Source organism: Symphodus melops (genome assembly GCF_947650265.1).
Source record: "Symphodus melops genome assembly, chromosome: 22".
NCBI lineage: Eukaryota > Metazoa > Chordata > Actinopteri > Labriformes > Labridae > Symphodus > Symphodus melops.
The window spans coordinates 5,395,007-5,407,423 of NC_136712.1; the positions used below are offsets into that span (position 1 = coordinate 5,395,007).

Here is a 12,417-nt window from a genome sequence, read left to right on the forward strand (position 1 = left end):
GTTCTTTCTGCTTTGAAACCAACCTATTGTTATGTTTTTATGAATAATAATTGGATTTAGATTGGACACCCTGTCTGCAAACGTATACATCCTCAACAGCTGGAGTGTACTCTATTATTCTGACCTTGAAAAGTAGTGAAGACAGCCATATGCTGGTAGATTACGTACCAATAGTCTGACACAGAATGTACTACAGACTAAATTGGTAAGTAAATGTCACAGACTTTTGAATTTTCGCATCTAACCATAAATTCAATTCACCTTTTTCATGAAAAACAACATATTTCTGACACAATATATATTGCACAATTTTATATCTCGAGCCTCACTCTAACCCACCTAAAGTAAACTTAACTTTTCCAAGAAGAAGTCAATTCTTTCAAATGTAGTGTTTCTACAGATGTATCATGTAACAACTTTTACTTGATAAATATATAGACTTGTAAAATATATGAAAATATGTATAGTGCCAGAAATGATAAGCTGAAGTGTTATGTCATGTATGCAATGGATAATTAACTAAATTGTGAAAACTTGCTGTGGTCCTTTCTCATAATAAATTAAATTGATGTGGTTTTTGGTCTGTTTGTTGTCCCATAAGGCCCTTTGGGAAATTGTGATTGAATATTTCTTCATCATTCTTGATATGTTATCAATTAGTAGAAAGGATCAATCCATAACATAGAATGTTCTTGTCTCCATGACAATAGATTTATTCCCCCTATCTTAGACTTTACTTCAGTTTATCAGAGCAACTCCTGTATCCCAATATCATACCTGACTGTACACTGAACTTTGACACATATCCCTGTTATCAAGTAATGGCAGTGGACTTCCTCAGGTCGGTCAGGCGTCTTAAGGACACTAAAGTAGATTGAAGTTCTCTTGAGAGAGAGAGAGAGAGAGAGAGAGAGAGTGAGTGTGTGTGTGTGTGTGTGTGTCTGTGTGTCTGTGTGTCTGTGCGTGCGTAGGACTTAAGACTGATGTCCTCTCTTTGTACAGTCTGCTGGCTCCAGCCCTCAGACAATGACAGATTGTTAAGCTTTTTTTTGTCCGAAACACAATGGACTCTATCAATAGCTTATTGGCTCTGGCATCTATATGGACCCTGCCAAGGACCCTTTTACTTCCTTTTTCTAATGACAGAGAGGTTCTTTTTTTTTTTTTTTTTACAGTCTGGCGTCTTGCAGCAGTTTTTTTCTGTCTGCCCACAGTGCAGTTGCATGCCTTTCTGCAATGTGTTTATGTTGTAATACAGTACCTGTTTGATAAAAAAAACACTCTGATGAGTGTCATTAATCAAGGTTTTAATATATGGAATAGCAGCAGTCCTGGTGTAAATCTGCCCTTTGAAAAAAATCCATGAGGACAATCTCCCTTAAAGAAAATCCAATTTACACTTGGTAACTGCTAAAGAACACTGCGACCTCCCGTCTGTGTATGTGTGTGTGGGCTATGTTGTCTTTTTAATGAACGTGCGTCAACACAGCTACCCTGCAGATTTGATATGGCTGATTAGAGCTGTTAGATGAGAATCACTGATGACCTTGGTTGATTGATCAACTGCATTGAGCAGCCTCTGCGATACAAAATGTTGCCATCATCATTGCTATTGCATTAGGGAAACATTTAATCTTGCATTTATAATAAGGTATGTTATGTTCAGAGATGCTTTAAGCTGAACTAGGAGCAGTTTGGCAACACACTTCACTGAAACAAATGTAAAGTGCTAAGCTATCTTAGTTCAACATCAAAAAGCTCCTCATGGTTAGCTTATATGGCTAACATGCTAGTTGCCTATTTAGATATCCAGTCGACAGAAAGCAATATTAATATAAATTCTGATTCATGTTTTAAGCAACTTGACAAATATCAGTACATTAACTCTCCTCTATTTATTTCATCACTAATTTGTTTTCATGTAACCACATCTGCCTTTTTAGCTGCTAAGTCCTCAGTTACATTCTCCAGCCACTCACTGTTTGCTAATTAGCACTGAGAAGGTGTACCATAGGTTATCATAGCCAAGTTGCCTAGTATCATAGCCCTGTTGCCTAATATTAACACCTGCTAGCCTTTGAAACAACACTATAACACATTTTCAGAGAATACCCGTTTCTATGGTTAATGTGCTAGCAAAACAACTTCCTGTGTATCTACCACACAGCAACACAAGCATTAATTTAAGTTCCTTAGGATTTTATGTCCAATGTTAACTGTGGATGAACTCTTTTTGTGTGGTGTTATATAGTGTTTTTTGTTCCTCTTTTGAACTGAAGAGACGTCTGGTGCCTCCAGAAATGATGCTGCTGAGAGCCATGAAGCTAAACCAAACTAACCAAGCCATGACATGAAGCAGAAGCATTGTTTCCATGGTAAAAAAAGATAACATAACTAGCTTTCCCTGATTGTTTCTATGGGATACCTTCACAGCACCAACTCGGGGGAAAGTATTCCCTCTCCCTGGTGTGCAACCTTGATTAACAATATGGCAGATTGTTTGAAACCGAAAATGACACCTTGAGGTTTCAAATGGGATATTGATGCAGGTGTTGCAGGTGTCTGCTGAGATGTGGGCCTTCCATCTGTTATCAATCACTGAATGTTTAATACATTAGCTCTGAGCTCCTACTGGGGATTATACATGGTTTCCATACTAATAAGGGACAATGATGATATTCGAAAAAATCTTCTCCCTCGGTCGAAAGGTGTCACACTCAAAATACAACAGTCTCTAGACATTATTAGCGAAAATTACTGACATTTCTTTGAGAAGGTCAAAACATGGTAGCCGGACTGAAGGTGGAGAATTATGGGAAAGATCAAGAGAAGGTTGGTAAACGTGTCTTCTGTGAGCAACTTTAGCAACTTGTGGTGTTAATTGCTGGATATTCTTAAAGAGGTGGTGGAGACCAAACCAGAGCATAAAGGTGAGTTGATATTGAGCTTTTTCTCTAGTTGGCCGAACACATTTTCAAAATGTTTGCTGATTTTGCAATTATTTTTTACTAATTTTATAACAATGAAGAGTCATCAAATACATAAGTGATGAGATGAGAGAAGCTTAAGGGCTTAATTTTACTGTTTTCGTTACAGTATAAGCTAATAGCACATTTAATTAATCTGTTTAGTTTTGAGCTTAACAGGATGGTCTCGTGGTCTTAGCATGAATGAAAGTTGAAGAGCACGTCAATAAAACTACTCCAGACTTTGTTTTTTCTCTCATGGTTCATTCAAGATTTGTTACACTTTCAAACCAAGATAAATATGTATTTGCAAATTTCCATGTTTCCTGGAATGGTTTACAGTATGATGTCCTTTCCTGATGCTGTGAAATGCGCACTCAACTACATTAATTCCTGCATTTGAAATGGTTTTGCTTTGCTTGTTTAGCCTCACATGCCATTGTTGCCACATAGTAAATCCTTAGTGCTTCAGATATGCTTGGTGTTATTTCATTATATGCATGAAGTGTTCGAAAGACATGTGATGCCAGAAGAAAAATGGAACAGAGATAGGTTAGAGAGGTAAAAGGAAACGACTGAAAGAAAAAGCAGGAAGCTTCAACAGAATTTCCACACGCTGATGTGGGTGGATCTACACAGAGAAAGAGCACAATGTACCTCCTCTCCTTTCTTCCCTGCCTCCCCTCACTCCTAACTTTCTCTTTTTGCTGGGACAATAGGGGCCATGGTGAAACAATGCAAAAGGGTTGGGGTTTTGAGCTACAGAAGCAGGGGGGTGGTCAGAGGTTCTGAGAGGGGGAGATGGGTTAGGGGGCCCTGGGTGGTCAGAGTGATGGAGGCCTTTTTTATTCCTGGGATGGAGAGTTTTGATGAGGGGGTGATGTATAGAAAGCCAGTGGGGATGAGGGGGTTGTTCAAGAGGTTGATGTAAGATTGTGTGAAGAGATGTGGGTTAGAGAGGGGCAGCTTGTTTGGGGGGTAAGACCACCACATGGCCTCAAGGTTGAGGGGTATGTTTTTGTGGGACTCAAACATTTTTCTCTGCCTGACTGATCCTGAAAGTGATCGTGCTGAGCAATGGAGTCATCTCAGTCTTTTTTCTGTTGCATAATAGTAACACAAGTTACCACAGAGACTCAAAGTACTGGAAAATACAAGGTAGTATGTGTATATGAGTGTGTTTTAGTGAAGGTGCAAATGACAGCAGAAACTAGGTCCAGGAGAAAAAAAAAGAAACCATGTACTGACCTAAAACTGCCTCCGATGTGTGTGTATGAAGGATGGAAAGACCAGATCATAGCTCTGACAGCCATTCAAGAGTCACCTCCACAAAACAGTGTCATGACAACTACAGCTCACTTTATACAGAGCTGAGATGAAGTGTTGCTGATCTCAGGGGTTTGATTGCTATAAAAAAAAGTAGTGTTATATAAGCTAAATACTAACAACAGACATCAGATTTAAATTATTATTTATAAAACCCTAAAAAAAACCTGTCATCATTACTTGTGCTGTGGCACCTTCATTCAAACACACGTGAATAACCTCCTGCTGGCTCCAGGGGAAAGAAAAAACAGAATGATGGTATTCATGAGCTCTTAAAACACTTAAGTAAACATCAAATCCTCAGATACACAGAAATGACATGTCTATTATTGTTTCTAACAGGCTGTGTTAGTCTCTGGGTCCATCTTGTGGTAAAGAAATACCTTGCAGGTATTTAAAAAGTGGGTCGCAGCATACAGACTTTTGTGACCTTCTCATGTTTCCCCGGATAATGAATAGGTGGGTCAGTGTTGTGAAATGTATCGTCGTCACAGTCACGAGGTTCTCTGATCTATAGTTTAAGTCCTATAAGCTATGTTTGAGCTGCAAGATCGTATAGCCCACCAAATGGGCCAACTTACAATATATCTAAAAGGCCTATATTAATACTTTTTATTAATATAAAATAAAATCTCAAATAACACGTATGTGTGTCATTGGCAAGCAATAAATGTCACCTGCATTGTCTTTGTGATTAAAATTCAATTAAATTTTATTTGTATAGCACATGATATACAAACGTAAAGCTGGTGTGCTTTACAGCAGACAAAGATAAACACACAAACACAATACAATCTCATTAAAAATAATAAACAAAACAAACAAAACAGAGAAAGGTGACTTAGCAGCCAAAGGCACGAGAGAAAAGCAATGGTTTAAGACCACCTTTCAAAGACTATAGATTTTCTGCAGACCTCAGATCATTGGGTAGTTTATTCCATAGAAATGCCCCATAGTGACTAAATGCACCATCACCAGATTTGGCCATGACTTCTGGTAAATTCAGCAGACCTGTACTGCTGATCTGAGGGGTAAAAGAATGTTTCTCTTTTATTCTATGATATCTTTTCATTTTATCTAACTTAAGTGTATTTTATTTCGTTGATTATTTGTGTCATGTACTATAAACGCATTGTGAAGAGTTCAGGTTCACTTTCCATGCAAGTAGGGGGCGCAGAGTCGCCAATTCGTTGTCATCTAACTACTTAAAAAAACGTCACGAAGAAGAAGGTAAAAACGGAGTTGCTGCTGCTGCTGTGAGAAGCAGACATCGTGACCGGTTTTTTTTTTAGACTGTCTGGAGACTTTTTCTCCTTGTAGGACCGGGACAGCCCTTCTCTCTGAGGCTGACAGAATGGGAAACCTGCTGCACACCACCGGGTAATAAACACATCCTTTGCTGTGATATTTGTGCTTGTCTTGCGGAACCTTGAATGAGAATGAAAAAGGGTTGTGTGATGCTGCGCGTCATCCTCCTCTTGAGACCCGGTAACATTTACGATTTAACGTGAATATTTTAAGAGACACACTTGAGTCAAATGTGTGTAATTACAATACTATGAACATGTTTTGGCTCATTAACCCAAACTTACTTTTAATATTTTATAACGAGACACGTTTTCTAAACACTTAAAAGGAGACAACACATCTTACATCTGTTACTGTCTGTTAATATGGAGGTAATGTAGGTTACCTGTTACTGCTATAATGCACAAATAAAACAATAAAATGTATCCTAAAAGTTTGCATGATTTTAGAGTTTATAGTATAATGCTTGACTATTATATTTTTAACAGCCCCAAAAGGCTTTTAAGGTGAAGGCTAACAGGAAATGCTTTAATAAAACCCACTTTTTTTGTTGTTATTATATATAGATTATATATTTTTTTATTCATTTTTCTTCCACAATAATGATGAAGAACGGCAAATGGGACAGACAGAGAATGGGAACTTTCCCCTGAATATAAATACCACGGGGCATATTTTTTGTTAAAAAAAAAAACAAACTCCAGTGACATATTTGTAATTCATGCAATAGACTAACTGTATTGCAAGAAATAAATGCAAAATCATATTACTCAAAAACCCAAGTGTTCACTCTGGGTCTCAGGTGGATGTGTTGTGAAATCTTTCAGGTGTTGCAAATGTTTATTGAATAACACTTTGCTATATAAACGTTTGAAACATGTAATAGTGTGAACTTTTTTAAATTGTGACTTTGTTTTGTGTCCCAGTGTCCTTTGGTCGGATTTAACAGTGTCTGTGAATGACCCAAATGGAGGGACTTTTGCAACCAGGAGGATCAGAAATCGCATTACCTATTTTTATTCAACCTCCACAGAGGCAGCAGTTAAGACATCATGTCTTTCCAAAGACTCTCCTACATCACCGTCTCTTCACCCCATCTCACCCCTCAGTGTCTCCTCCTCAGATCCTTCCTCGGCTCCATTGCTCTCAGATTCACCTTTACACTTACCTGCCTTCTCCCACATCCAATCAGATTCTGCGCTCCCTTCCCGTCCCCTTCTTATTTTCTTCTCCTGGCTCGGTGCCCAGCCCATGGCGATAGCCAAATACAGGGACCTTTATCTGCAGCAAGGCATGGATGTCCTCCTGGTCCAGAGCAGTGTCATGCACTTCCTGTGGCCCAGATGGGGGCTTGAATATGGGTCGGAGGTTTTGAAGGTGCTAGAGGAGCCTCAGTTCTTAGACAGGCCGGTACTGGTCCACTCTGCCTCCATTGGGGGCTACACTTTCACCCAGATCCTCACCCACATGGCTCGAGAACCAGAAAAACACGCAGGTCTGATGCAGAGGGTGATCGGACACATCTATGATAGCCTGGTGGTTGGTACTCTAGAGCACATGGCGATAGGTGAGAGACAGTAATCCAGCTCAGGTTACTTTTGTGTCTGGTATGTGCCTGTGTCGGATCTTAAAATAATTCATTAGCCAGCTGACCCAGTGCTCCAGTTTGTCAGGAGTCCAGGGAGTGTTCACATTCATTAAAGCTCAAAGAGGTTTTCATATTGCTTTCTCTTTATTATTGTTTTAATTGACAATTTAGTCTAAAGGTTGGCCAATATAAAAACAATTATTCTATGAACTTTTTTATTTCACCTGAAAAATGAAATCCAAATGTATTCCTGTTTTATCTGAAAATTAATGACATATTAATAAATGTAAACAAATACTAATACTGAGAAATATCATATTTTTAGTTCCATATATTTAAGCTTGAGTGACTTATAAATCAAAGGAAACAATGTAAATAGAAATGGCACAATAACAAATAATTTTATGTTTTTAATTTGCTTTTGGAGAATGGGAAGTTCTTCATTTTAAAATAATGATGTCTCTCATTGTTATACAGGGCTTGGAAAAACTCTGGTCCCCCGTTTGGAGAGCCTTGTCAAAAACGTGGCCATGTTCTACTTTTGGCTCTTCAAAAGCTACACAGCAGACTTCTATAACAGGGGCATTCAGGTTTTCCACAACAGCCCAATCACTGCGCCAGCTCTCTTCTTCTTCAGCGAGAACGACGCCCTGTGCAACCCGCTTGCCGTGGAAAACTGTATGGACCTTTGGAGAAAGAGGGGCATGACCGTGGAAAGCCGCAAGTGGAAGGAGTCGAAACACGCGGCCCACATGCGATGCCACCCTGAAGACTACATGTCTACGCTACAGAAATACTTGAAGTCACTGCACGATTCCTCACTCAAAACAAAAATGTAAACGTCGGGATAGAAAGTCATACCTCTACTGAATATTTAAACTGTAAGAGGCTTTAATAATTCAAAGAAAATATTCTTTGAACTTGCAACTAACTGTAAATTATGATGATCACTCTTATGCATTCTTATTTATTTGTGCGTCTGATTTTAACCCAATTAACAGTTTAAGTTATGTTATGTATTTATTCAATTACTCTTTAGGTCCTGTTCTGTGATGATTGTTTGCACAAGGATCGTTTCCTAATGAACTGTTTGCACTAGATAGCTTTAAAAAATGCAGAATAAAACCTGCTATTTGAAATCAGTCCAATGCTTCTTTTGCTCTGTTTGCTTAAGATAAAAATCACATAAGTATTTCAATCATAGGTGAGATTTCATATTTGAACAGGGGGATTTGTTTCTCTGAGAGTGAATGTGGGGGAGGGGTGGGGTATTTAGAACAGGCATTATACGGACACCCTCCCAAAGCAGGAAGTTAACATGTCTGACACAGAAAGAAGGTGAGTGGTTCAGGTCCAGGAGAGGCACATTTAAAATCCTACAATCAGTACGTTGACTAGTGTTGTAAGAAAACGAGGCAGCTCTCAATTACTTAGATGCACTTGTGTTGCTCACGCTTTGTTTTAGTAGCCTAGACATTTGGCGCCATCTGCTGGTTGAATAGTTTATTTCAGTGTAAACCAGAACTCTGGATTGAACCTGTGACTTCTCCAACGCTGTCTGAAGGCTTTCTGTTGTATGTGTTTTTATGACACTTGAAATGTGAAAGCTAATTTTAAAGGACAGTAGACCTACCTGTACAGATATATAACATTTTCGGGCAAGACTCTTGATAAACTTAATAAAAGGGGTAAAGTGTGTGAAAAGACAAAAAGCTATAAAACCCACTGGTTTCTCCAGGCCTCTGGGTTAATGACAATTTTATTCTGAATACCTTCAGTTTCAGCTACGATTCACTATCTTGAATGAATAAATAAAAATGGATTGTTTTCTGGGGCTATTTTAGCCGAGGCTCCATATAGTCATTTTTTAAAATTACTATTTCTTTTTATTGAGATAAACTAAAATAATGAAATGAAGTTGCAAACTAGTTTACACGACTTGTTTATGGTTAAGATTGGCGGAGTGATATTTAAGTTAATTTGCTCTCCGGTTGAGACGGACATTGAAGTTGCAAGAACTATAGGCTGCACTTTCATGTCAACATTTAATTGCAAACAAATACAAATATTATGACCATATTTATGTTAAATACTTCAGTAATGTTCAGTGACTACAGCACCACACTGCCATGACAGTGTACATTTTATCAAAAGGGATTTATCTCTGAAAAGCAACACTTTAATTGGTGTGACATTAAAGACCAAAATAGTCTTATCATTTATAATTATTAATTAAGAAGACTAATTGAGAAAATAGTCATTTAAAAAGTGTTTTTGATTTATTTTCCTCGTGGTTTAGAATGTTAAAGGTTTAGACCTTGAGACACGAGAATCTGTTTTTGTCTAACAGAAACATGTTCAGATAATTTCACAAACAGGCCTCGAGTGTAATAATGTTCAAGTTTTTTTTAAGGCTTCTTTGATAAATTATACAGGCAACAGATATCAATTTAAATCTTTAATGCAGAGTTAATAAAACACATTAATTTATAGCTTGTATGTTCCACATCCTTTTGAATATCAGCGTAATGTTTCTGCCCCATCACTATTGCACATGGATTCAATACTTTTCTGTAACACAAGGCAGAATACTGATTTTACAACATCGTTATCACTTGAAATATTTAATTTCTAAAATTATTTAACATCATTTTAGAAATGTAAGCATCAAAATCAATTCTATGGAGCAGTTATCCACCATATAATTACTGCTACATTTTAAATACTTTTCAGACCTCTAAAAAAAATATTCATCAAAAACAAATGACATGTATCAATTTTATTTTAAGCAAAATATGTTTCGCTATCAAATGAGGATTACAGCTGAAGTGTTGTTTTTTTGAAAGAGTTTTACATCACTATATCATGTGGAAAGACAGGCTACTGGCTATTGTTGAATAATTCTTATTTTTTGCAAAAAGCCTTTGTATGTTTCATGTCTATTAATACAAAAAAACATTGATTGCTGTGCATTAGGTGTGGATTTTTCAGCAGACCTTGAGTTTGTCCTTGTGGAGAAGAAGAGTGTCCAGGTAGAGCTCCACCTTCATCAGAGTTATGGATATTTGACTGTCGGGGAACGAAAGGTCCACAGTGTGTCCTCCAGGTCTGGCCTGGATGGGACAGCCCATCGTCTGAGCAAAGTACCTCATCAGTCCCTCCAAACTGGAGACATCGGCCTGAATCTGACTCAACAGATCTGTGAAGGGGTTTTGCAGTTCCTTGCTCAAAAGACCGAGGTCACGGCTGATGCTTGTTAGTCCGTCAATGGAAGGAGTGGAGAGTTTTATATGTGAAGCCACCGGCAACTATGGACAAGAAGGAGTGAGTATATCAGTTTGTTTCTCAAACTAAATAATGAAATATTTCTTTACACTACACTATAACATATTCTTTAAGACACACTATGCGTTTATCATACATTTGTCCTTAATTCCTTAATGTGCACCAGGGTCGTCTCAGCTATGTATATTAGTCTGTCCATTGTATTTCTAATTGAATTTCCATTTGTGGGCAGACTTGAGCACCCAGGAGCAAGAGTGAGAAGAAGAAGGGCCCAAAGGATGTGCATCCTAAAAGAGAGGGAAAAGTAAATGACATTTCAAAACTTTTCATAAACACTACAAGTAAAATATAAGTTTTTCTTTGGCATTTTTTTGCAAATTTTAAAATATATTACATTTTGACAAAAATGTAGCACTGTATATATGTCTCTATTGTTATGGTCCGCTTTAGAGAAAAATATTAGTTTCTTACCTCTTTTTTTTTTTTTTTTGACTTGCAGCTGCTCCTGAAACACTGAATGACAGAGGTATGTCACATGCCTCTCTGTAGGTTTCCCCAGTTTAAATAGTCATCTCTGGTCCTGCTGGGGTCCATTCCATATCTTCCTCCTCCCCCGACACCCTTACAGGTCAGCCTATCAACAAGCTCCAAATATAAACAAAATTTATAAAAGTAATCACATGATTATGACTTCATTGCTTGTTTTTTTATTTTTTTATTTTTTTTACTGTAAGCGGATTTAACTTGATGCACGGATATTTGCTGGTTTAAGTCTGTGTTTTAATGTTAACAATGCATCCTAATTTTTTAGTACAGGAAAATGTAAAGGTACATTTTAACTCTGAATAGCATCATGCAGTGCATACCTACTAATACCCATGTGCTCCATTTACAAATCAATAAAGACTCTGACGATGAGGTAGAGGAGAAAAGAACATATGTGTCTGTGTTTGTAAAGACGTGTTTTATACAGTAGTTGAAATACATGAGATACTGGTATTTGCCATATGTAATTTTAAATAGAGGAAGTGAGTCATCACATTGATGCGACTGTGTTTTAACAGTCCTTTTGGATTTTCTTAACGTGTCTTTGGAAGCATTAATCTTATTGCTAAGAAATGGACAGAATGAAAAACTATGGACACAAAGCGTTGTACTTGTGACGTTTCCCTGCCTGTTCTTTACTCACGAGTCAAAGACAGAGACGAGGGATTAAAATTAGAAAAATAATAAAGACACAGTTCTTAGAATGTGGTAGTTTCTAGAAGTGTTTGACGAGTGTTTGATGGTCCTACTCTCCAGTCTTCTGCATGTGTAGATTAAGTGTCGACTCTGAGGGAAGTGATGCATTCAACAGGAATGTCTCTCTGTCTTTTATCTGTTGTTTCTGCCAATCAGAGTACAATTGCTGTAAATGCTACCAGTGACTCAATGGCAGCCTAGTCATACAGTATGCTGACTAATTCATATGCTCTATAGGCCTCTCTTACAAAGCTGAACTCTACCATACTCATCAGCTCAGTTGAGTCAGAATAGCTGTTATCTTTGAGTTCTACCTTACATGTTATTAGTTAGCTAGGTTACCTAACCTAAAAACTAAAATATTCTAAGCTAGGTACCTAAACTGAATTATTCTAGCTAACATCTTTTTAAGTTTGTGTCCTGAATACTCATAGTCTATGGTTTGAGCTTGATTATTATTATTATTATTATTATTATTATTATTATTATTATTATTTATTATTCCAGTAATCGGCTGCTTCTGTGTATTTTTCACAAACCCATTTCTCTTGTCAGTGATTTTTTTTGCCCATCAAATCCCTTTTATTTTTAATCTCAGCTCCAACTGGGATTCTGTTCTGTTTTTGATAACTCATACGTAGGTACAAGATTCCTGGAACTTCACTTGTTTAATGCCAAAAGTATCATTGAGAGAGTTATCAT

General features: G+C 37.5%; 1 protein-coding gene and 2 long non-coding RNA genes across 3 annotated transcripts; all 3 read left to right on the top strand.

Annotated features, from left to right (window-relative positions):
- The first annotated feature begins 5,472 nt into the window (after window positions 1–5,472).
- LOC306817671 (transmembrane protein 53-like) lies at window positions 5,473–8,323 on the top strand. The gene is made up of 3 exons (XM_079334748.1): window positions 5,473–5,672; window positions 6,527–7,167; window positions 7,666–8,323. Exons 1-3 carry the CDS (start codon window positions 5,647–5,649, stop codon window positions 8,025–8,027), a joined length of 1,029 nt encoding a protein of 342 aa, XP_079190874.1. The 5' UTR covers window positions 5,473–5,646; the 3' UTR covers window positions 8,028–8,323.
- Window positions 8,324–8,455: 132 nt separating this feature from the next.
- Window positions 8,456–10,367, top strand: LOC306817936. Its single transcript, XR_013778103.1, has 3 exons — window positions 8,456–8,526; window positions 10,165–10,220; window positions 10,295–10,367. It is a non-coding gene; the product is annotated as an uncharacterized lncRNA (long non-coding RNA).
- A 32-nt stretch (window positions 10,368–10,399) lies between these two features.
- LOC306817935 lies at window positions 10,400–12,024 on the top strand. Its single transcript, XR_013778102.1, has 3 exons — window positions 10,400–10,512; window positions 10,706–10,777; window positions 10,973–12,024. It is a non-coding gene; the product is annotated as an uncharacterized lncRNA (long non-coding RNA).
- The last annotated feature ends 393 nt before the right edge of the window (window positions 12,025–12,417 follow it).